The 25,926-nt window shown below is 40.4% G+C and overlaps 1 protein-coding gene across 1 annotated transcript; it reads right to left on the bottom strand.

Annotated features, from left to right (window-relative positions):
* Positions 1 to 509: 509 nt before the first annotated feature.
* baiap2l1b (BAR/IMD domain containing adaptor protein 2 like 1b) lies at positions 510 to 22,843 on the bottom strand. The gene is made up of 14 exons (XM_053852635.1): positions 22,531 to 22,843; positions 19,923 to 19,998; positions 19,758 to 19,844; positions 15,596 to 15,657; positions 12,692 to 12,763; positions 11,465 to 11,599; positions 8,172 to 8,324; positions 7,882 to 8,037; positions 6,745 to 6,850; positions 6,472 to 6,688; positions 4,728 to 4,790; positions 3,315 to 3,549; positions 827 to 873; positions 510 to 757 (listed from the first exon to the last, which is right to left on the bottom strand). Exons 1-14 carry the CDS (start codon positions 22,579 to 22,581, stop codon positions 685 to 687), a joined length of 1,533 nt encoding a protein of 510 aa, XP_053708610.1. The 5' UTR covers positions 22,582 to 22,843; the 3' UTR covers positions 510 to 684.
* Positions 22,844 to 25,926: the final 3,083 nt, after the last annotated feature.

Raw genomic sequence — 25,926 nt, 5'->3', positions numbered from 1 at the left:
GTTTTGTGTGATAGTTATGTATGTATGTATGTATATATATATATATATATATATATATATATATATATATATATATATATATATATATATATATATATACATACATATATATATCTCATACAACTGAAAAGAAAATTAAAGCCTAGAAGAAATAAATCTTTATTGGACAGACAGCTCTATCAAGGGTGTAACGTGTCCCAATAAAACAGCTAAAAATACACACTGGAGTTACGTGGAGCCATCACTCAGGAAGTTTCGTGTGAACGTGTCATTAAGGCAAAGTCCAGTCTCTGTCATCATTCAAGATGGCTGCACGCGTCAATATTTACACTCGGTTCGGTTCCCAAAAGTCTCTCTCCTCTGACATCAGCAACGGAATCAGAACTGAAGACGGAACGTCGGCGTACATTCTTCTACTGTCGTATGGCAACAGGAAACATCTCCAGTCAACAACAAACAACAACATCTTCAAATTTGGACGCTCTTAAATATCACCACCACAAACAGACAAAAATAGAAAATATATTTATTCATAAATATAAATGCGAATGTCGATAAAACAGTCCCAAAATACTTTGTGATGGAACTTTAAGATTTCAATGGCAAGTTTGTCTTGTTCTGTCCAGGCAGGGAGGCGCTGCTCCGTGTCCCCTGTGGAGGGAACATGGAGGACCACTTCTCGCATCAGATGACGGGAGCCGACCGGTCGTTGGTGACGGTGGGACGGAGGCGGACGGTGGCGAATGGGTTTCCTCCTCTGTGAGAGCGACAGGGGATGTGTTAGTGGGTGTGTCAGTGGATCACCAGGCAGTGGGTTGGTACTTACGCCAGGTAGGCAGGCCCTGGTCTGGAGGTGCCGTTGGGCTGCTGCGACTGCAAGAAAAAGAAACATGAACCAAAGGATCTGAGGGCTAAAATACAAATGGCATCCAGATGTAGCCCACAGGCCTCAAGTTGGACACCTGTTTAATAGTAATCCAGTGCTGGATATGTGGAGCAACGTTGACATGCAGCTACTATGGTCACCATTGTGTTGTGGCATAAATAGTACAAAAACAAAACCTCATTTAACAGAGAGATTTCTGTTACTGGGGCTGAACTCTGGCTCCGGAGAGGGGAACGACAACAAATCATGAGTCGACAAGTGGAATCTGGACCTGCAGGATATGCCAGTCTGATGATTGACTGAATCAAGGTTATGAAGCAGGAAGACAGCAGCTCACTTCCTGTCACCACGCAGTAAGAGAGAGGAAACAGCTTTGAGATTTGGTGTTTATCTGTCCTCACGTCATAACACGGTGTCAAAGCAGCCGCCAGCTGAGCCGGATGACGTCATTGTGGTCACGTAAATACATTTATTTCCAATCGTTTACCAGCATAAATTAAAAAAGGGGGCAGAATGCCTTGGTGCTGTCTGTCCACAAGGTGTCACCAGAGACGAGAGAACCAGCTTTCGCGCTCAAGTTCTCTCCGCTGCGATTATATAAAACACTGCAATATTATTGACGCAATTTATTACAGCTGCGGGGAAAAAACTAAAACTAATCTAAAACGTTTATTTTTGTTCCACACGGACTATTAAACCACAGGATGGACTGACCTTCGATCTTCTGTCTGTGTCACATCTTTAAAACATCAGCTCTGTGTCTGCTCTACAGAGTTCTGATAGTTTCAAGTTTCAGTTGAGATATTTAAGCTTTTAAATTAGTGTTTTATTTTATGCATATTTATTTTCGTTCGAAAGTAACGTAGTAAATAATCTGAATTCAATAACTCGGAAAAAATTCTTATTTTACATTTAATTTATTCACATTTTAAAAACGAAATTGTATAAATAAATGCTGTACTTGTTGAAATATTGTGCTTCTGTTTTTTTGTCCAGCTGTTTGCTGCCTGTAAAAACAAACAATAAAACTGTAGATTTAATTGTGGTCAACTCCGGCGAATGCAGTTGCAGTAAGTCTCCAGAGGGTGTCAGTAGTGAGAGGTGTCTGAGTGCTGTGCAGACGATCAGGTCTAACGACCCTCAGACGAAATATCTCACACTGCTTATTAAGGAGTCATATTCTCAAACACTCTCCTTCCTTCGTTCCTCACACTTTACTTTCATGATTCAATTAACTCACACTCTTCGAGAAAATTAAAAAGGCGGATTTGTTTAGAGTGTCTCAGAGTGGGAATAAATAACACCGAAGTAGCCCACACGCGTATTTTTAAAAATGTGAGTCGCCTTGCTGAACCTTTCCCACAAGTATTCTGGGATGCAAGTGTGTGTGGCTGCAAGAATAGGAGTGTGAACTTCCCTGGAGGTGAGGCTTATCTGTGACCGTGAGAAATGAAGGGAGGGACCGAGAGATGCAGAAAGTATGAGAGGAATGCCAAGGATGAAAGATGGAAGCGACAAAAGTGGAATGACACCTAGAACTGAGGAAGGAAAGCGGGTTTGGAGAGAAAGTGTGTGACGGTGCGGCAACTGCTGTGTGAAGCAGTGGATCATACTCCCATTAGGCAGACAAAGACGAAGTAATATTTCTGCGGTGATGTTGACATGGTCCTGCTCAGGGGCACGACGGCAATGTTTATTAAGGAACCACAAACTGGAAGGGTAGTTTGCCTGCGATGCAAATAGCTAACCAATGTGGAGTTTCCTGGAGCAGCTCGGGAGGCAGAACCAGGAGTTAAACTTTACAGGCTTTAACTTGAGGCTGAATTCACTGTAAACAACTGATGGAGGAGTTTAGAACCATCCGGTTTTGGGTCAGCTGGATTTGAAGTCTAACTTAAACTCATCTACATCAATCTCACATGGCATCTAAATCTCATCCTTCGCATAACTTGATCCCAAATCTAATGTGAATCATTTAGTAAACTTCAAACTTTATTTTAAATTCAGATTTCACCACAAAAGTTTACTCAACCTCAAATTTGATCTCAAATTCAGTCTTGAACTCCAAATTAAACTTCACTAAATCTTCAAACTCATCACGCTTTAATCTCAAATTTAATCTAATTTCAAATTTAATCCAAATCCAAATTTAACCCTTCATCCTATACTCAAACATTGACTCAGAAAACAAATAAATAAATCACCATTTCACTCAACCCAGATCCTGCTTGGTTAATCTTTGACTCATTCATTCAGTCTAACTCAATCTCGAGCTTTGAATTCATTCTGAAGCTCACTCAGCTGAAACTGAATCGTGAAGTGATACAAAACCAATCGTGATTTGTTTTGCCTCAACTGTACAACAGTGTTCAAGTGGACTCTGCACTGCACAGCCCTCCAAATTAACAAAAAAACCTGGGTGACTCACCGTGTTGTGGTCAGAGGAGGAAGAGGAGGCAGCAGAGGGCGTCGGTGAGTGATGGTTGTGGTGGTTGCTGATGGTGGTGACGGTATTGACGGACGTGACGTTGCTCTTGACCGGGCTGCGCTGAGGAGAATTGCTGTAGTCTGTCGGAGGAAGAATCATGGTGGCCTCGTCCGTCTCCGTGTCCTGATGGTGCAGGTTGACCACGCTCCTGCTGCGGTACGGTGTCGTAGACACGCTGCCAAGGAAGGAAGGAATTACAGGTCATGGGATTGATGAGCAGGACGATGGAAATAGAACTGAGATACAGACAGGATGATGAACTGTGAGTGAAGGATGAGTTAATGAGACATAGAACTCTGCAGGGAAATTATATTATTGGAAAATTTCATTTGAGAAAGTTGAAAAAAGTGGGAGAAAAACATCAATTATGGAAAATAGATGTCAGGAAGTTAAATGTTGTAAATATGAATCTATAAATATGTCAAGAAAAACAATTAAATTAAGCTAAGCTACACGCAATATTTATATTTTTGATTGTTTTCCCAATATATATTGATAAAATGAGGTTTAATTACAATAACACCAGGATTAACAAAAGGTCTATAAATGAAGTTAATTTCATGTTAATCTTAATTGTTTGGTGGCAAAAAGGGAAATAATATAGAAAAAAATATTGTGCTTATATAATGCTACATTATAAAGAGAAGGTAAACAACATCTTTAAATGGAAAACATTAAAATGTTCAATGACAGTTGTGAAAATAAACACATTTTAAAGTATATTCTTTAAACACTACAATCTTCAATATTTTTCTTAAAAAAAAACAACTCTTTTTAAAAAAATTCTCCATTCCCACATTGACCTCATGGGGGCGCCTTATATGGCTCCCGAGTCGCACATGGTCAAGGCTACAGGTCCGATTTCGAAGTCGTGAAAAGCGCAACACCTGCAACGGAATATTTGCATGCGACACATTGTACATGTGATCTGTGGAGGCTTCCTGTGAATGCAGAATATAAACTACATGTGGGAGTGGAGATTTATCCGCCAGCTCTCCTTCTGTGGGAGGTGCAGCACCTGAACTAACAGACTCAGAGGAGGAGGCAAAAGTCCGTCACCACGTTAATAAATATTTATCGCTTAAAAGATCTGTATGAGGGAGCAAAACAAAAAACAAGCTAGCAGGTTGTTAAGTTTTGACTTTAAAAATGTGGATGAATTATTCAGACAGTGTGACCCCAGACAGCAGGGATCAAAAGGTACAGGAAGTGGAGAGTCCCCCCCTCCAATAGCTTCAGACGGGTTTTCACTCTGACAGAGGAGCGGGAAGGCAACACTGCCAACAATACAGCTGGCAGAAACATGAAACCGCTCAGCCTGTGTGTGTCAGTGGGAGCGGGGAGTCTCCTTACCTGTTGTTATTCATGAGAGGCTCAGCGAGGGCACGGCAGTATGATGAAGGGAACCAGCCCCTCCTGCGACACAACAAGAAAAGGAGAGATCAGAGCCCATCACCAACTCTGTCGCTATCAGCATTTATATCGTCTGACAGCCACTGCTGACTGTTCAGATGGACCCTTAATATTCACTCTGAGATATGGACTTCTGAGTGTTACATCAGTTCTGATGACACCAGTGAAGGGCTATTCATTTTCAGTAATGGTCACATGACAGGCCAAGAATTAACAACAAGACCAAATGTGATAGATCACTGTTATAAAGGCAACATCTGGTCACAAAAATAAAATTACTTAAGTGTAACAATTTGTTTATTACATTTGAGGAAAGTTATAAATGATGAGGCTAAATATGGGATTGAGATAAGTGTAGAAAAAAAAGAAACACGGGATAAAAAAAATAACCAAAAACAATGAAAACAAAATGTTACAAATTAATAAAGTAAAACAACAAAAATAAAATTAACACAATTAACTGAAATGGATTGAATTATTGTGACACATGAATGCAAATACTAAAAAAAATAATCGTATATAATCGTAAAATAACTGAATATTTGCAATTAAAATGTGCTAAAGTGAAATTGAAGCAACACAAAAAAGCACATGATCTACACATAAATACATATTTTAGAATGCATTTAATATTAAGACAATCCATTTCTGGACCTTAACCTTCAATGAAACATCCAGGTGTATTGGTGGAGCAAGGCGACACTGTGACTTGTTTTTTTATTCTTTCATTTTCCACATTCCTGTTAAGCCCAGATTCTCCTCTAATTCAGAAAGGTTTGTTTTTTTGTGCGTCTTAATAAAAGACCCATCGTACGTCTGAGCCAATGGTCGCCATGGTAACGAGAACCAGGGATTCCTCACAGTAAATGAAATTTGACGGGAAGCAGATTCTCAGCACGGAGAATTGAATCAATGAGCCGCAGATCTTCCAGCCACTTTGAAAATCACTCTTTACAGTCCTAACCAGTGCAGGTCGCCTGCAACGCGAAATGTAGGATAATTATTACACATTTCTATCACCAATAACACTGACAAACCAACTGAAGTAGGACTCATATGTTGAGCAGAAGGGCCACCATGTTCAGGACTAGTCAGCGGGCGACTGGGAGTCACATGACATGATTTGGGCAGAATACAGAGCAGCTTGAGTCTCAGCATGTGTCCTCATATCATCACTTTAATCATACTGAAACACACCTGTTTGTGAAGACTTCAACTATTTTTCTGATTGGCGTGTGTCCGGGAGTTGCTCGGTGAGTTGCTGGGAAACATTATAAAGATAAGGAACCTGAATACAAAGATGCCTGCTGCGGTACACAAAGCTAATCTCACTGTGGAGAAGTCTCCTGGTAAACACAATGACAAACAAGTCTCAGCCTTTCAGCAACAAGTTGCTCTCAGTGGGGGGGCTGAGTTATTCATTTCCACCCGCCAGCAGTACTTTTTCAATAGTCATGTGTCTTCCCGAATTAATGATCAAACCAAACCAAAGATAAGAATTCAGAAACACGCGTCTCCAGGCTTTTTAGACGTCAAATATCACAGGTGTCCTGTGGAGAGCCGCCAGTGCTCTGTCACACACGCCACCCTTGGGCCTTTTTTATGGTACTTTGATTTCCTGGCGAGAAGGAAGCTCTGCCTCGGAATTTCACGCTTTCGGGTGCTTTAAATGGGACCAACTCACTTTCCGTTTTTCTCCAGCTCCCCGTACATCCAGCCGTCCTTCTCGTCGGGGATGAGCAGGACGATGACGTCGCCCTCGTCGAAGCTGAGCAGCGTGTTGTTGTTGCTGGCGGTGTGGGGGAAGATTGTGCGCACACGTGGCCTCTTCACAATGTTGTTGAGGCCGGTAGCCACCGACACAGACCTTGGCAGACCGTTGTCCTCGCTGTTCTGTCGGTCTGCGGGAGTGCAAACTCTTTAGTCAACAGCTTGGTCAGATTTGCAGAGATGATACCTATGTGGTTGCAGGAGTTGGCGTTTGTGCTGCTGTCTTGGTTGAACATGGTTATCAGCGAGCTGGTCTGAGGCTTCAGAGGCGGGGCAGGAGGGGCCAAGATGTTCTGTCGCACAGACAGAGAAAATAAATGACTGACTGAGCTGCAAACAAGCCACTCAATTTCCTGTCAGTCTTACAGAACTCACTGAGAGCACCAGATTTACAAAGAAGACCTTGAGACTTCAAACAGGCAAAATAGTTGCAGGTAGTGGTTGATACAATCCTACAAACCCACCGACAGTGACTCATCACATGAAGCCATTTCCAACACACTCCTACATAAGAGAACACATTTTATCTCCGACGATGCTCGAACAGTTCATCAAGGAAATTTCAATCATTGTCCTCTAAATGCGTTTTTTCTGGGTCATTTTCTTGGGGCCGGTCAATTTGATGAACTTGCAAGAATGAGTCAAAATGTATTTCAAAGACCCAAACAGTTAATTTAAGTGTCAAAAAACACAATTTTTTGTCCTTTTTTAACCAAAATATGGACATTATCTCCATGTCTGGAAAGTTCTAGACTGAACTGTATATGTTTTTCATTCATTTAATTATCTACTACTTCAAAATTTCTTACATAAAATCATGCTTTATACTCACCCAACCCCATTTTATGTACCTCCCCGTGACAATATTTATTTAAATGACATCGCTCAAACCCATGCAGATGTCAAGGTCTCAAGATGGCAAGTTGCCAGCACAATTTAATTTGATTTATGTACTCTTTCTGGTAGCCAGCTAGGATCAGAGAAGCTAAACAGAAAAACACACTTACAATAGGAAAACAGACTGTTTTATTTGACCTACTTATTTTTTTTAATAAAGTGAATATAATATTGAGCAATTAAGCAATAATATTTTTTTCTGGATAATGTCAACATCTTAAAATCCTAGATCTTTATCGAATTATTTATTTATTATTTAAACCAAAATCAAGGGGTTAATACTGAAAAAGACCATTTACAAAGTCTCAGACTTTAAGAATCTAAGGTGTACCTCAAAGATTTGTGCTAGCCCTCAACATTTGTTTTCCTAATACTTCATGAGGCTAGAAATAATACTAATAATAATACAAGTAAAAGCCTTTCATACCACACTGTGTCGTGAAGGGGACGGAGAGGGCATCGGCGTCACCGGCACAGCCGTGCGCAGCCCTTCGATCATAGTCAGAACACTCTCGGGCATCTCGGTGGCGTCATTGCACTGGTCCTGCCAGCTGCTCAGCTGTGCCGTCAGAATGTCTCTGGCCTGCGCAGTTGTACGAAAACAAATCAGAACGCCACCATTACATAGAGTGTTTGTCCTTGTCGTACTGTGTCAACAAAGCCAAGCAAAGTTTGCAGGCCGATTGCAGCACAAAGAGCTGGAGGTGTGTTCTGTACCTTGTCGTGGAAGGAGGCAAACTGATAGGTAAACATGCAGTGTTTGTCTACAAGGAAACAGAAGCGTCTCTTCTCCTCCAGTAGGGCCTCCTTATAGCCGTCTGCCACGAACATCTGCATGTCCATCTGACGGTTGGCCAGCGTTTCCAGACACTGTCAACCAAAACAAACAACAGTGAGCACAGGAATCAATGCAGAGACTTTGGTTTGTTTAGTTTCAATCCTTGTTTCGACAGCTCAGTGGTGACACAGGATGTGAAAACCGAGTAGTCATCTTGATCTTGGAACACACTTAGAACGCATATTAACTTGTTTAAATCATGGCTGCTGCTACATTAGCCCATAATGCTCTGGGTAATTCCAATAATCAATCATGTATTTAAAGGATTTTTTAGAAGAATAATGTGTAACATAATTTGTCCTGATCAAGACCTCTTCTCTAATCTTTACCTCCATGTGGCTCTGAGCCAGAGGAGCTGATGCCCTAATCTCAGTCTTGCAGGTCCACACATTGACCGGAGTATCGGATTCTTTTGAGCAAATCCAAGACAGACAGCGAGCTACAGAAAGCAGTGTTATCTACAGCAGCAGCCTGCGGTTGTAAAAGTGTCAGACGGCAACTGAAAAGAAGATGAACAACAAGGCCATCCCAAAATCCCAGAGCAGCGCAGAAACTACTCAACCATTTTTTTCAAATACCAATCGAATGCCCAATATATCCAACACAAGAAGTTACAAGTTACAAGTTTCCTGGTAAAAGCCTTCTTCCAGAGGTCGCCGTGTGAGAGTTCAGGCCGTGACACTTGGAGCAGTTGTTAAAACACGCCACGCCACTTAAACAACCGTCGTCTTTTCATTAACAGCTTTAGTCATGAAAATCAGGACACGTTCATGCACAAAGCGAAACTAAGCTCCTTTTTGTGTGTTAAAAGGTGCAGTCCTGAAAGGTGCTGAAATCAATTCAAAATGATTCACACACTTTCATCAGCGGTTACTCGCTGTTCTGAGAGGACAGCTTTGCATCTGGGCTCATTTCTCCTTGATAAACAGGGTTGCAAAAAGGCAGAAAATGTCCATTTAATTTCTGGAACGATTCCGGTAAATAACCATGGGAAGCTTGGGAATTTTCAAAATATTCCATATTGGAAACTTTTCATGAGAATGATGGGAATTTAGGGGAATTAACAGGGAATATGTAACACCCTGGAAGAGCCAGGTTGGGCCCCTGTTGGGCGCCAGTTAGGCTCGGAGTAATGGAGTTGGGAGAACCCAGTTGGGCCCCAGTTAAAACCTCCTTCTGACTTCATCTTGAAAGCATCAGTGAGCTGAAAACATTCACCCTGCCATGAACTATTTTCCATTTCTTCAATACATGATTGTAAAACAAACAAGTTCCGTTCCCTCAGCAGGACCAGCTTATTCTTCTGTTATCTTACTGTCATATGATACATCAATTCTCCAGTCTCTGTCTCCTGCTGCTGCCGGGAAAGAAACAATAAACTCATAGATAACAAGCCGTGTTTGCCTTTTTTATAAACAGTATTACTCTTGTTCCAACAGTGGCAGCTGCCTGATGCACTGAAATCCCCTCAAGTAAAAATGAATCCACTTTTTTAGTGTTTTAAAATTGAATAAATCACCTATAAGCACAGCCACACACTTGCTATACTTTTCAAACTAATGCCAAAGAAATGTCAAAGCAAAAACTGCAGGAGGTAGTTGTAGTTTTAGTGGCTGTCGTTTTAGCTGTTGTTGTTGTTGTTAACTCTACTTTAAAGTAAAAGAGTAAGACAGATAGGAGTAGTGGCTATATTAAAGCTAATAGTAACTCAGTTTTCATTTACGTCCAAATATTGCTCACATTAGTATTGTCGAAATAAAGCCCAAAACAGGCACACAAACAACACACCCAGCAACGCAGGGCATCCAACTAGATCAATGAGGTGGCTTACGTAACATCAGAGGCGTTGCATCCAAGACTGTGGTTTTGAACTCCAATATACTGCCACTGTTTGGGCGTGGCGGCTCTCGTCTATTATGACTTAATGCTTCAACATTCCTCAGTTAAAAGAACGCATGTGCAGGTGACACACAGTGTGCTCAGCCTCTGGATACATTAAGGTACCATTCCAGACTTAATATTCTTTCAGGCCATGCTAGCAAACATTTAACAGCCATTATAAAATTCCATGTGCTTTTGTGTGTGACCATGTGTGCACCTATAGTGAATAAGCAGAGTGAGTGAAGCGATCATTGTGGTACAGTGGCAATTGGCAATAACAACACAGTATTTTTTACTTATAATAGAGGAGATTAAACATAGTTTGTAAGCAGTTTTTCACTTACACATGCAGTTAAAGCTTTTATTTTGAGGCCTTGGTTGAGGGTTAGGGTCACAAAAAGAAAAAACAAAACAGTTATAATGATTAAAGTCGTACAAAAATGAAGGCTAAGTTGACGTCACGCCGCTTTGCACCTTGGGAGTCGGCGCTACCAATGGGGGAATGTAAATGTAAACAGATCGATGTGGGAAACGAAAGGAGAAATGGAGAACGAAAAGCGACTCTCAAATGAAAGGAGAAATGAAGAAGGGCAAGCAAATGAAAGGAGACACTACCGTGACAAGCTACAAAAAACTGTAAACAATTTATGTGGTATATTTATTAGTGCTACAGGCCATGATCAGTGAGGCAGAGGAGGACACTGCCAATGCAGGACCAAATGTCCCTCCAATATCCAGCTTGACCAAGGTTCTGCTCCCAAACATTCACACTACTTAGCCGTGCGATTGGTGTGTGTGTCTATTTGTAAAATGGGCTAACAAAACAAATGAAAATACATATAATGGTTTCATATTTATTTCATTTTTTAAGCCAAACTACGTCACCCCTGCACATATTCTCATCTGATAACTAGCAGTTCTGTATATTTGTTCATTTTACTCAGCATTACCCAGTGTTGCAGAGGGTGAACAATAACCTCTTTGTTTATTGTGTTGCACTCATTTTTATTTTGTGACAGCACACTGCAGCGGACGCATCATGAATACGATACGTGTATTTCCCGAAAAGAGAGCACCTGTTTAGAGTCAAACAAGGTGATGTATTTGTGTATGAAGAGAGCACTAAACAAGTAAACTCTTAGTTCCTGAACGATTGTTATGACTTGCAAGTCTCCGGTGTCAGAGGTGGAAACCAGGCTGTTATTATGCAGCCATCAATGGAGCCTTGTGAGTGTGTGTGTGCATTGCAGAGGCAGCAGTAGTCTCGTCTCTTAAAGCGTGTCAGACTCACCTCACTCTCCTTGTTCTCATACTTGTTGGCGTTCTTCCCTTGGCTCTTTCTCCGCAGCTTCTTGAGGTCTGAATGAGACTTCTCCAGAGAGTCCTGCTTCATCTTGTGCTCCATCTGGTACCGTTTAAAAGTGGCCTGGATCAAAGTGAAGAATCAACATAAGGCTGAGGAAGTGGAGCGATGATGCATCGCAAGAGCATCACCTACATTTTTTAAAAATGTTCTCCACAGAAAAGTCGATCAAAATACATAGAAAACTAGTGGATATAATTCAAAACACACATGTAAATGTAGAGTTTTAAGTTTAAAATAATAAATCATGACTAACTGAAATTGATTTTTTATATAATTCATCAACATGTACAGCAAAAAATAAATAGAGAAGGAGAAATTGGTAGAAATATCAAACATGAGGGAGCTCTGACGATGAGTTAATAACCATGACCAGCATCATTATAGCAGCAATTACAGCACTACAGAACAGAAATCCATTAAGGCTCCAATGTTTCAGTTTAAAATGGAATTAGAATCAGAACTGTCTCCACCTTATGAACAGCAATGCATTAGTGATCTCTAGATGTTTGGCCACTCGTGGTGGTGCAGGATGATTGTGGAAAACACACATAATAAATACGTCATCCAGCTCATAGGGGTTTTTTTTTCCATGTTTTCTCAAAAATCACAACTCATGTCTGTTTTACATGCCACCCCATAACACTTATATTTACAGACTAAAGACACAGTTTTCTTTAGGTGACATCAGACAACTGATGACATCACTCAAACCCTAGCGTGAGTCAAGGTCTCAGGGAAGTTCCCACACAATTTGATATAATTTGAATTTTTTTGGTAGTTTGATAGGGTGTGATCACGGATCAGTGTGACTTTACCACCCCGGAACACATAGAGAGGGACACTGCTAAATTTATGTTCTTAAGTGAATGAAAATTTAACCTCCCAATTGTATTATTAAATATATTTTGTTTTAAGGCAGAAAATATGAAAATATACATCAAATTTTAAAATACATTTATGCATCATGTCTCAAATGATGTGCATCATCTTGTCTTATTCAGGGGTGGTTTAAAAAAAAAAAAAATTGAGGTGTGATTCTTGTTTTTTTGCACGCCAACATCTTGGGACTGGATTCTGAGAATGGATGCAACTAGAATCTCATGTTGCGTTTTTAAAATGGTGTGTTTCGCCATGGACGGTATCCACACTCACCGTCATGTACTTGACATCCATGTCTGTCTTCCTCTCCAGCTCCGCTATGATCTCCCTGTGGAACCTCTTGAACTTCAAGTGAAGAGAGACAAGAAGGAACAGTAGATCAGAGCGCTGACTGCGACAGAGGCTTATTGGTGACAAACAGAGGAAATACTGTATATTGCAAAGAATATGATCATTTAGAATGTGCAGGAGTGTGTGGGGGCGAGAGCCGAGTCCAAGGTTGTGTTCATGAATGAGTCAGAAACAAAGCGTGGGAAAGCCCACAGACTGCTCGCGCTCACTCCCAGCTCCACATTATTGCCGCGAGGGCGGCGATGCTTCCAGCACCACATGTTGCTGCATTGAATTTGCACCTCGATGGCCAACTGGCCGGAAGCCCCTCACACTAAACGCGCTGGCTGGAACCCCCCTGATGAGCCGCTATTATTACAAGAGAGCGCTTTTCGTCTCTCAGGTTTCCTGACGTGAATTGATGCGATGACTCACCAACTGAAGTCCGTTAAACAATTTGTCCCGCCCCCTCATACTCTCAGCAACAATGTCGCAGAGGAGAACTCTACTTTCCCCCCAAACTGTACTTACAGTCACATTTTTCAAAGGTCACTTCAGTGATCTGAATTCAGCCTTGACAAATTCGACACATGTAGAGCACACATGACAACAGCTACCTGATATAACATGCTGTCGGTGCTTTTCTTCATTTCCCAATCACCTTAAGATGTGTGTTGCTAGGAAACAAGCTCAGTTTATGAGGTTATAATTATAACTTGGGTAGCTGTTGAACAGAGACTATAAATGTGATATAGCACATTTTATAATTCATCAGATATTAAAAGAGTCAGTAACAATATTAAACTCATCCAGTTATATTTGGCGCTTTCCGCTGGTCTGCATGATGCCCTTGGATCAAAGAGCCTTATTAAAACTAGCTCCTTACACCATTTCTACACTGTTTCCCACGAGACATCTTGCACCAGGAAGAATTATAAAAACGTTTTTTTAAGATGCCATCACTGGCTCGATGTGTTGAACACGCAACAGCGGCCGTACGCCCTGAACTTGTCAGAACGTGCCCTCCTGCCATCTTTGAGGAAATAAACAGATGCTCCCGATACTGGAACCTGTTCACCCCAGGACAGGAACAACTAGATTTGACTCCATTATCATTACATATCTTTCAAAGTACAGCAGGAGCTGTCTCAGGTCCTTTCAGATTAATTACATACAGATGGATTACATACAACAGCGTGGAAGCTAATGCTATGGTCTTACATGCTATTTAGCAAAATTGCTACATATGTTAAGGGCTCTGATTAAGTGTCTGAAAGCAGCAACATAACGGTCATTATTTTCAAACACACAGTAACAATGGTTGGGAGACAAAATTAGACATCTTCAAAGCATAACAATTTCAGGGAAAAATATATATGATTTTTCCAAACAATACAAGTGTAACATTGAAAGTCAACTATGCCACTTACGGAGCGTCAAAAGTTATTAAACTTAGTGTTCTGGTTCAAATGTATTCGTAGCATGTTAAATGAGAGAATGAATACCCTGCTTTTTGTATGTAAAGTACTGTATCACAAAAGTTCATAGAAATTTTCTCACCCATTACTCATAAAATGAAATATTTTCCCTCCGCCAAGGAGGTTATCTGATGGTCTGCAATTATCGAACTGCAAAATAACTGCATAAATTCTAAGTTTATTTAAATAAGGTCAGGTATTACTGAGAACCTAGCAACTTGATTCTTCAGGCTGTGATTTATTCAATTTCATTTCATTTTAGATGCATAGGGCCGACAGTTTTGAGGGAGTCATCGAGTGCTGCGCACATGCTCTGCTCCATTCAGAGCGACCTAAAAACAGAAAGAGACTTTGTAGCAAGTACACAGAATGTAGACCAGCTAGCTAGTAGCCTAGCGGTTAGACGAGTGCTTTGCACTCTCACTTGTGACGCTTTTGAGTCCCAGTTTTTACCCTTTGAGCCAACACCATTCGTGAAACAAGGGCGTTGCTTAACTGAAATACTGATGTGTTATGTTTAATACAAAGCTTAGCAGAGGTATGAGCTCTTCCAGTGCTCATAGCTAATTGCGAGGAGGGACTCAGTACTCTATGGTGTTTCAGTGAACAAAAAGCAACTTCAAAGTACCGTAAATTTACTAACTAAAAGCGCTACTTTTTCTCACGGTCTGAAAACTGCGGCTTATAGAACGGCGCGGCTAATATGTGGATTTTTACAGGCTGAAATCTTATGAAATCAGAGGTGATGAAACCGATGAAATCTGAGGATTTTTATTAATGTTAAAGCGCTCAAAATGTTTTCGCCCGTGTGTCCGTAGCCTCTGCAACAGAGCCAATGTCCTGGAGGTCTGGGATCGAGAAGCAGCAGCTGAGACTTGCTGTGGTGTCGGAATTTCGGGCATGAGGGTGAAAACAGCGCTTTGATGTGAATAAAAGATGTGAGGAGTTCATGACTGAAGTTCAGAACATTGCACGGTTTGTTTCACGAGTCAGTCTCAATGCCGGAGCCTGTTTTCAAAACTAGTTTTGAAAAGCGTGTTTAAGCCGGGTGACCTTTCTACGGCACAGACAGCACCATTGCATCCACGGCTTATAGACCGCTGTGGCTTATGTATGAACAAGATCTATTTTCCTTCTTAAATTTAGCGAATGCAGCTAATATTCCGGTGCGCACTGTAGTCTGGAAATTACTGTACTTCTCTTGTTACTGCGACTCAGAAATGTTGCCCGAACAAATGTTGAAGTGAATCAGTGGCCCTGTTTATGTCAGTGGCCCTGTTCAGGGCGACAGGCTCGGAGAAGGAAAGTGCACTTGGGTGAGGCAGCACAATTAAACAGTTAGACAGGAATTCACACAAACATTGCTTACATTTTCCTCCAACTCGAGTTGAACCTTTCGGTGAACTTCGGATATCCCTGTCAGCACGAAACCTGCCGAGAGAGGGACAATGAAAGAAAAGCGCCAACAAGTCTTCAAGGTCGGAGGACATCATGTAAAGGAATGCGCTGTGATTTATTTTCAGCCTTAAAACTGTCATGTTGTGCTCAGTTGCTTTGCTTTCACACAGACAAAAGGAAGTGTAGATGCATGTGCCTTGACTGGAAAAACTGGACCACCCACCGCTCCCCAAATTAGAAAAAAAAAAAAAGATAGGCAAGCAGCCAGACATTAAAATGATTTGCACACAGAAGGAAATCAGATTAGGAGAAGCTTGCGTCATTCCAAGCACCTTTTAACTGATTAATTCAGACTGTGCTTAATTACAGCACACATCTGAAACATCGTTCTCATGTCAGCTGCATCTGGAATCACTGCTCTGATAAAAAAAAAAAAGAGCGGAGGATTCGTCAAGAGCTGCTTCTTTTAGTGGAGGAAGAAATACAGTGAAAGTCTGTGTGGCACTTTGAGGCAGATGGTCTTCAAGATGACTTCTGTCTGAGCACGGCATATTGTGTGAAACTGAAATCTGTTTCTGGATTTACAAAATTAGGACTGTGTTTGTTACAAGCAGCACTTGGAAAATCGGCATTCGCAAGGCGCACCGATATCTCTGGAAGAATTTAAAAGTTCTTTACAGTGGTCAGCTGTAGTTTGCTGTACGAAACCAAACGCCTTTAAAACTGCCTTCCCTGAGTGGAGTAAGTCAAACACTGCCCTTCCCTGGTGTCTTTCAACACATGGCCGGCCCCACCTTTCCTTATGACAAGACAGGTTCCATCACCACTCATTTAATCTCGTTCAATCCAGCCTTGCTAGAATCGAATAACAAGGAAGTTCAAGGGTTGCCTCCAACAGGAATCAATCCAGCGTCTATCATGGATTATGGATCTGAATTTGAAATTATTTTACTTCTAATCCAGGACCTTGGGAACTCTCTTCTGGTCTGTAACACCAATCCACAGATTACCTGTCTTCACCATCACCGAATAAAATAGAACAATTGCTAAACTCCGGCAGAGGCTGACGCACACTTGTTTACAGTTTTCCACGTGTTGCCCGGCAACAGCTTTGCTCCACTGAGCGAATTGCGAGGGCAAAAGTGTGTCATGTATTGCATCAGCGGTGATTCTCACCATTAACAAAACCATAACCACAGTGCAGGCTGACTGCACCGTCACGCCCGTCCAGTAATGAGTCCGGCCGCTCTGAAGTGTTACAAACGGAGGAAAACCCAGTACTTCAATCAGCAACACAGAGAAACCCGCACGGTCACTTTCACAAAACACACATCTTTCTCCAGGCTCATGTCATTGTGTTGTAAGAACACAAACAGAACAAGACCCAGTGATTTGAATCACTTCGCCTCTGGTGGAGTGTAAATTATGCAGGCAAACATGTCAAGTTCATTCTATAGAACAGAGAAGCAGGAAAGAACAGGACGTCGCTTCAATAATTCATATGATTATATTGCAGTCAGGCAAGACTGCAGTATCAGAAGTAATGAGTTGAAACAGACAGCGCTGCCAGGAGTCACATGACTTGGAGTCAAGCAGGCTATAGTTACAGATTTGACTTCATATTCAACAAAAGAAGCAAAGAATTGAAGCCACAGTGATCATAGCAACATATTTCCCCCTCAAACTAAAGACTATTTCAACATCTAAATCATTTACACTGCTAGAGGCAGCACTCATATTTGACTTAATCCAGGCACACATCAGACTATTGCAGAAAGAGACAAAGCGATTTCAAGTAGGCAGTAAAAAAAAGTACCCAAAAACTGTGTTTTTATTGGATTTTAAAGCCTAGTTTTCCCAATAGATTGACTAATTCAGAGTTAGAAATTAAGATGACAGATTAATGACTCATCTTCAGGAAAATTAGACTTTTAAACATGAAGAATTGATCACAAATATAATTTATTTTGAGCAGTCAGAGCTGTGGGGTTGTAACAAAATGTAACACAAATTTTAAAGGGCACGGACAAAAATGACACATTTCATTTGCTTTAGAGGAAAACTTTACAAAAGCAGTCATTGACAGAGTCATAGAGTAAATAAAAATGATGAGATGATTTATGTTTATGGCTCCTTGTGTGATCGAAGCCCCTGACACAGAGGGGTATATGAAACTAAAATCCAAACATGAAACAATATATCGTCATGTGTTTAAAATATAAAACAGCGAGAACAGACGTCCCTCTCTGTAGCATGTGAATCAGCCCACAGACCTTCCTCTGTTTTTGACTGTGGGCAAAATAATCCTGGCAGCGGCTGGTGCCACCTGACGCACCATGCAAACATGCTGGATTATGTAAAGTGAACAACACGCCAACTCTATCAAAGACAATGTTAAGCAACTACATAAGCCAGCCTGTGTTGTGTCATTGAGCACTGTGGTCTCATGTGAAACATCTGCCAAACACAACTGGTGGATTTAGAGGCTGAGTGTGGCCTTTGGAATGAGGCAATATGCCTAATGGTGGATTTGAGAAAAAAAAAAAATATATATATTACTAATATTATTTTTCAATTAAGATTCTACATTAAAAAGTAGAATAATATTTTAAGGAAAATTGTGTTTATTGAGCAATTCAATTACATCATTAAGCATATATGTAATGATTTTAAAATCCCTGAATATTTTTAATGCATTTGTGGAGAAACAAATTATTTTTGTCACACACAGGAAAGCAGCTACATAAATAGATTATTTTTTGTAACCCTCATGAAATAGATAAATAAGTCAATAAATAAATAATATCATGAGTTCCAAACTCCACATTTCAGATAAAATATTTAAAGTTATATTCTGTCTTCAAAAGAGAAAAACTGATGATTCGAACAGAAGCAATGTCGATTGGAAGCAGGCAGGAAAGGTCGCATGACATTTGACCTGAAGCAGCCAAAAAGTGTGAGTGGGCGTGGGGGAAGGGGAATCAAAGGGAAATGGGAAGACCACAAGGTGCACCGGTCCTCCAGTGTCTCTCAAGAGTATCTTGTTTCCGGCCACCGACGCGTCACTGAGCTCAAGTTCCTGACCAGCCAGCTCTTCTGCACCCACGTCGGGCTCAAAGGTCAACACCAAGAGTTGACTTTCTCACAAATGAAAAGTTGGGAATTTCAGCGAAGCCACTGCTGCTCTCTTTATCCTTTTATCAGCATCTACATAGGGATTAGATGCGACTGGTGTGTAACTATATCTTCCGTTCCCCATACCAGAAGAGTACAGTATATTCAGATAAGGATTTCAGTAAGTTATTATCTTAATGGATTTGGACCATACTTAAACCCTAGTTCGGGTCCCACCCCTCATTTCCTCTTTATTTCTAATGGCAGGAAGTGAATTCCAAGCAGGGCTTCGACATAATGACACCCGAAATGAATTCTGATCTTGATGCAACAACACACCAGATCAGTGCCCATTAAGACAACACTCCAACAGGTGTCATTAATAGGTTCATAAAGCAGCGCCGTGGACTGACCAATGAAAATCACTTTGATCTTTACAGTCAAGTTATGGCCAACTGTTGTGTATATAAGACTTCATAAATCAATCGCACACATGGCTAAAAATATGTAGACAAAATATAAGCCTAAGAGAAACTGTATGACATTCATGTAAACAAACAAAAAAATAAAATATTCAATTAAATATGTGGTGGTAGCTGCAAAAAGACAGAGCAGCTGGGCTTAAAAGTGGCACCAAGTCTTGTCCAACAGATGGAGCAAGTGGTGTTAAACATGTCCATGAAACATGTTCAAAATTGAGATGACAAACTGTTGGGGATAGTAGAAGGAGCTGGATCAGCAGGTGCCTGGACTCGCTGTGCGACTGAATTTAATTAGTTGTTTATCAGCAGGGGAGTTGAGACAGTGCATGAATCAAAGCGATGGGAACCCAGCGCACCAGAACTGAACCTGGGGAGTCGCCTGCACTGGAAAAAAAAAACTGCCTAAACAAACTGTTGTGTCAGTCTGTTGGGATTGTAACAGTATCCTGGCGAGTGTATGTAAAGTAATGGAAGGGAATGTAAAGTGCTTCTGAAATAATTTGCTGTGCACAGCGAAGAGTAAAAAAAACGGCTTACCTAACTCCCTGGACACGGGAGACATGCCAGCACTCTCCCCGATCTTTGACATGGCGTCAAAATACAACTTTCCTGCCATGGACATTGCTGCAATACATGAATAAATACATATTTTAATGGCTTGAATGGATTGATAAATTGCTATCATTGACATAAGGTCCTCACCTGCTACTGATTTCTCGTAGTTCTTGCCGAGGTTGACCAGGTTCCTCAGCCCTGGGTTGAACTGGTCCATCACATTCTGAGAAATCGGAGACAGAAGGAGACACACGATGAGGTTCAAAATGAGGAGGATTAACCCACCTTCAGCCTTCGCAGGCTTTTCATTAGAAGAACTGGTGTGGCGTTTCGGAAACTATTTCCAGTTACTTGCTATAAGGATGACGTGGGACGTGAAAAAAAAAAAATACAATGAATGTCATTTAAATATTTAATACCAGAATGATCCAATTTAAGTGTATTACAGTATGTTCTATTGTTTTTTTTTAATTATTTTTTTTTTATTTGTAGTCAAGTGCTAATAGCATGGCATAGCATGACACTGCTGTATCACCTAATTCAGTGTCGTGTTGCTCAGAGGGAGAAACATCCCTGTAAGAACCTTGCGTCTGTCCGTGAATTCTATTCGATGCGCCTTCAGTTATTTATTCATTTTTAAGACATAAAATTAGGCAGCATAGCGAATTTCTTGTCTTACCCAGTAGCATTGAAAAACTTCAGAAACGACAATAAAATTTAAATGCACAATGAAAAATTACAAAAAAATCTTTTTAAATAAATAAAATAAACATGAAAAGGTGCAGCTTAATACAACAAGCTCTCATTTTTAAAGCAATATGCAAGGTATTATTAAATATCAACTATAAAACTCAACAGCAAAAAACTGTTGAATAATATAATGAAAACGTCCCACAGCACTACGATTTAAATGATGAGTTCAAATGTTGAATACAGGTATGATTTTCTTCATAAATGAGGGCATTTCTGTCTGTCATCTAACAGGTGACCCCTTTCTTCATCCAAGATAAACAAGAGCTCCCTATCACCACTAGAGCATGGGGCAGCAAGGTTAGAAAAACAACTGTGGTTTGCAGGTGTTTGGTCACATCTGTTGAATGTTTTACCCCTATAGTTAGATTTAGCATCATGGAGAAGTTGGTCCAGAAGTCAGCTGGGTAACTTGCCTGGCTCTATTGCTACATTTGAGGGCTGCATCACACACGGCAAACATAGTAATCGTGGGTGCCGCGATCAACGGTATTGGAGGAATGACAACACATAAATATATAAAATAAGTATAAAATAACTATAAAAACGTGTATATTGTTTTAAACCAACCAAAAAAAGTCAAACCTGGCCTGCCTCAAATGCAGTGATCATTTTCTATATTGATTATAATATTATAAATATTATAACATATTCTTACAACCTTTAGTTGTAAGAACAATTATTGTCATTATTAATTTGGATTTATTCATTTAAAAACGTGGCTTTTCAGCATCAGCACACATGACAGCACGAGCTGAAAAACTAAACGCGGTGAGTCCAAAAATATGGAGCAGCTTCCATTACTCTTCACCTGAGACAATTACGTGTCACATCAGTCATGTAAACACACAACACTCAGGTCGCCGGGTGTTGCAGTTGTCGAGGTGATGTCTGCCGAGGAACAGACTGTATAACCTTACCCACGACACACAGCAGCTGAATTATTCAAGTTGGGAGTCTTATTCGTGCTATTGAAAAGACCAAGGAGCACGGCCAGGATACACATGATCGGATAGGGTGAAGGAGGGTGGCTTGATGTGGCCACTCCTGACAGGAAATTCCCAAAGAAGAAGAATATGCTTTACATGATGGAAATGTGACAGATATTTGAATCGAATTTAGATCTGTAGACTGTAAACATTTCCTGCTTTCCACACCAAATCCCACATCCAGCTCTGCTTTAAGAACATTAACCTGGACAGGTAAAACCCTACGGTTTGTTGCAAATGAAAGCCTTCAAAATAAGACTCGATTTCACTTGAATGGTAAATTGGGAACAATAGAATTGAAGGTGACATCACACAGCAGTGTTTTACAACTCTGGTGAGCTTAGATACAGACAACAAAAACACTGATTCACAATGACATCAGATGCTTACTCATGATTTTTTTCACAAAACTAGGAGGGGTACTTCAACTAGGTGTGAACAGAACATGTCATACTTTTCCAGACTTATCAGATTAATGTTTATCTAGGCGTCTTTAACACCAGGGAATGCAGACTGAAACTGAGCTTGTGTAGTTGCGGGGTGTAGTGTGGGAATCCAGTCACAGATGATGTGGATGATGACTGGTGGAGGTCATGGCACTCCTTAGGTGGGGCGGTCTGTGAACGCACCTCCAAATATTCCTGAGTTTCGATAATGTCTGACCCATATGGGACGAAATGTATACTGTAGCTAGCACTTATTTGTATAGTTTTTTGGGTTTTTTATTTTTCATTTTACCAATAACAATGACTTATAAATTAGATGTCGCATGCAAATGAGTTTGTTTTGCTAAACACTTCATCTGACCTGAATCTTCTCACGTGTTTCAAATCTGAATAAAAAAATTATATAGCTATGTTTTAATTCAATTGAAATTGTGAGGACGTTTTCAAACACTTGTTAATTTCATGAAAGTAACCGACAAAAACTCAGTCAAAGTAGATTCTTTGTTGCTGTGGAAGCGCGTGTCTGAGCTGCAGGTGCCCTGAACGCACCTGTTGTGTTCGAGTACGCACCTTGTATGTAGCTTCAGTGAGCTTGTTCACCTCCTCCGTGTTCCTCGACATGGCGAAGTTAGACTCCCCCGATTAACAGTGAATGAGAAAGACTAAAAACCGTGGTAGGGAAATAGAATTCAAGCTCCACGTTGACAGCAGATGAAGTGTCCAGCAGCTACGGACGCAGTGAAGTCCTCATTTCTATTGGCAGAAAAGTGCGCACGCTGAATTAAAAATAGAAAATAAGAGTGTTGCGGAAGCTCCAGACCTCTGCTGCTGCTGTATTTAAGATCCAAGACACACTGAGCTGTCAAACTAGTTGTAGGTGGTGAGTTCAGGGAGGGAGGTAGGGAGGAAGCGAAAGGTGGACCGTCAAAAGTACCGGTAGAGAGTCTCCATCCCCTGTTCCGGTTTAACATTTCAAAATAAGGCCATAAACTACTAAAACTACATCTCACATTTCTCCATGACTCACAGCTGAGAACCATCCAAAACCACTGTATCATCGAAATATAAATAACTACATAAATGACAACAAGTACCGCTAAAGAAAATGATCACGCAATGTTTGTATTTCACTATTGAATCATGATTGTTTTGAGGCTGTCTTCAGCAATCACGAGTTTTTTTTTTTTTTTTTACTTCAACGTGCCGTGTATTACACCGATGATATATTTTTTTTATTATGAAGGTGAACATTCATTGAGAATTTCAGCTGTGGGATTTTTCCAATTAATGCTGACTAATTGCGCTACCTGGAGGCATATCACCAAAACTGCAACTTCTATATGGTTAAACTCAAATTTGTAGCATAATATCTGAGACTACTACTTATAATAATAATAATAATAATAATAATAATAATAATAATAATAATAATAATAATAATAACGTGAACACGTATCGAACAAGTATCAGGAATTTCCGTATGATGCATGAAGATTTGTACTCAGCAGAGTGAAAATGATGAAACCTGTTCAGCCCAAAGCCAGTGTGAAATTCCATCTTCAATTTTGCAATACTCTTTTGCCCTGAACACATTTTAAACTGTGAATGAGCCACGGAAATTACAAGAGGATGGTTCAGACAAGAAGATGCTGGAGGTCTGGAAACTGTTTAATATCTTGAATTCAGGAAGTGGGAAACTTTTTTTCTACTAAATGCTGTGCGGCAGTTACTACTATATTACTGTGAATTTATTTATTTACTTATCTATTACAACTAGGTGGTTTGGTCTGGTTAATAACTTATCAAATTGCCTCTTTATGTTTTACAGATACCAAATCTCATGACATGTTTTTTTTTTTTTTTAGCAAAAATAACCAAGATTTTAGCCTTTAAAAAAGGAACCACAGGAAGTTTATTATTCATTGACGTATGTGGTGAGTCAACCTGAGACCATTTGTACTGTCGATTTTTGGCATAATTTTAATATAATAATAATAATGTTGTGTACTCCGTATTTAAAAACTAAATGAATAAATATTGTTGCCATTTACCTTACATTATTGTATATATGTTGCAATAAAATACTAAAGATAAATATTGCTGGTATGTTTGCGATTTGTAACTGTCATTTTTATCTTAAAAAAAAAAAAAAAAAAAAAAAGCAGGGAAATATTTCATGTCGTGTGTTTACAGTCCACCACAAGGTGTCCCTCATGGTCAGGTGATTTCCTTCAAGACAATGCGGACCACCGAACAGCACGAGGCTCAACAAGTGATATTTCCATACGTCATTCGCCTTATTTCTATTGTTTTCTCGTATAAATAGACTCACGACAAACATGCACTGGGTGGTGTACATTCAATAAACCATGTGATCACATTCAGTGCAGTCAATAATCGCGAGGATTTTGTTTTAACGGAGAAACCATTTGCAAACGACATGTAATGTTTTACGTCTCTCGGATGTCATGCATCTACAAGCGTGTTTGAATGATAAATGAGAATAGCCTTGAGGCGCCTCAGTACATGATGATCTGCTCCAGAGGGTTTTAAATTCCAGGATGAAGCAGAAGAAAATCACTCTCAGAGGCTTGTGCAGATGCTTGTGCTTTGTTGTTTTAGAGAAAGACTTATTTTACTTTTTATCCATCAGACAAGACAATAGAAGTCAAATGGCTGGACGCACCTCAGTGTTCATGTGTGCTATACTCAAGAAGAAGCCTCTCTGGTGCGGATAAAAGTCAAACCATCCTGCTTTCACTGGAGGCTCATGCTCATCCATCTTCTCTTCTTTCACCTCCTACTCTCACTACAAATCACCATATCATCCACAAACACGACAACTTAAGCGGCACCCTAGCTGCATTATCAAAATTAATTCGGGGAAGCTACAAATTAACTGTGGATTTATGGCTATTCTGACCTATAATCTACAATTATTTAACATCGCTTTTTAAACTTCTAAGTGGGTGAACACACACAGACTGTGTGAGTTCTCACAGAAACTGTGAGTCTCATTTGATCACCCCATACTCCGCAAGAATGCGAAAAAAGTGTTGATGTATTTTCATGCGTCGTGTTCCTGAAAGAGCTGGGTGAATACTACAGGAACGTGTTGGATAAGCAATAGATTGAAGAACATCCTGCTCTCCCTTCACAGACTGAAGGGACTGTTCTACAACTTCCCAATCAAACTGTGCGTAAGGGGGAAAGTGAAAAATGGCTGCAGTCGTCCAGAAACTGAGCAGAATTTGAATAAGGATCTGTTGATATTGTTGCTCTGTTGAACGGATATTTAATTCCCTCGTGTTTTGCTTGTATAGTTCTCGTGGACCAAACAATGACCTTATCTTTATTTTGTCTTCTCAAGGACATCCTTCCATCCACTGCGACAGAGTAGATAAGTGCAGGAAGGCATTCAGACACAAACTCTTTTTGCAGCGCTAGCAAGGCCACCGTCTTTTCAGCTGTGACATGTCGTCCCCTCACTCTGCAGTGAGTAGACATCAGTGGCTGCTTACGATGGTTCCTCTTGCCCTTGAGAAGGCTGCATGAGTTTAGTGAGAACAGCCTTAACAAGTTCGGAAGAATGCTTTTTATTTACCTCTGAGTCCCAGGGGCTTTGTTTTAATTCTTTGTGTCATGTTGTGTGCAGGCATTTTTTATAAAGAAGGCATGTTAGTGAACTTCTGTTAGGATATTCTTGAAAAAAAAAGGCAGATCAGGAACGGCCAGGTTCAAACTTTACTCAAATGGCTTTAGCTTTGTTGCCTGTTTGCTTTGGGATTCCAGAGTTAAATGCTAAAACAGAGACCCTTCATTCACCTTTTAGTTTCAGGTTTATCTAGCAGAAATGTCTCTAGCTCCCCAGACTTGAGGGACAATGCTTGACTATTCAGGTTAACAAACATATTCCTCCCTGTGTAAATACAAGCCTCGACATGCACTGCGGACAACACGGTTCAC

Source organism: Synchiropus splendidus, chromosome 19, assembly GCF_027744825.2.
Source record: "Synchiropus splendidus isolate RoL2022-P1 chromosome 19, RoL_Sspl_1.0, whole genome shotgun sequence".
In the NCBI taxonomy this organism is placed as follows: Eukaryota; Metazoa; Chordata; class Actinopteri; order Syngnathiformes; family Callionymidae; genus Synchiropus; species Synchiropus splendidus.
This window is presented reverse-complemented; position numbering and strand designations above follow the sequence as displayed.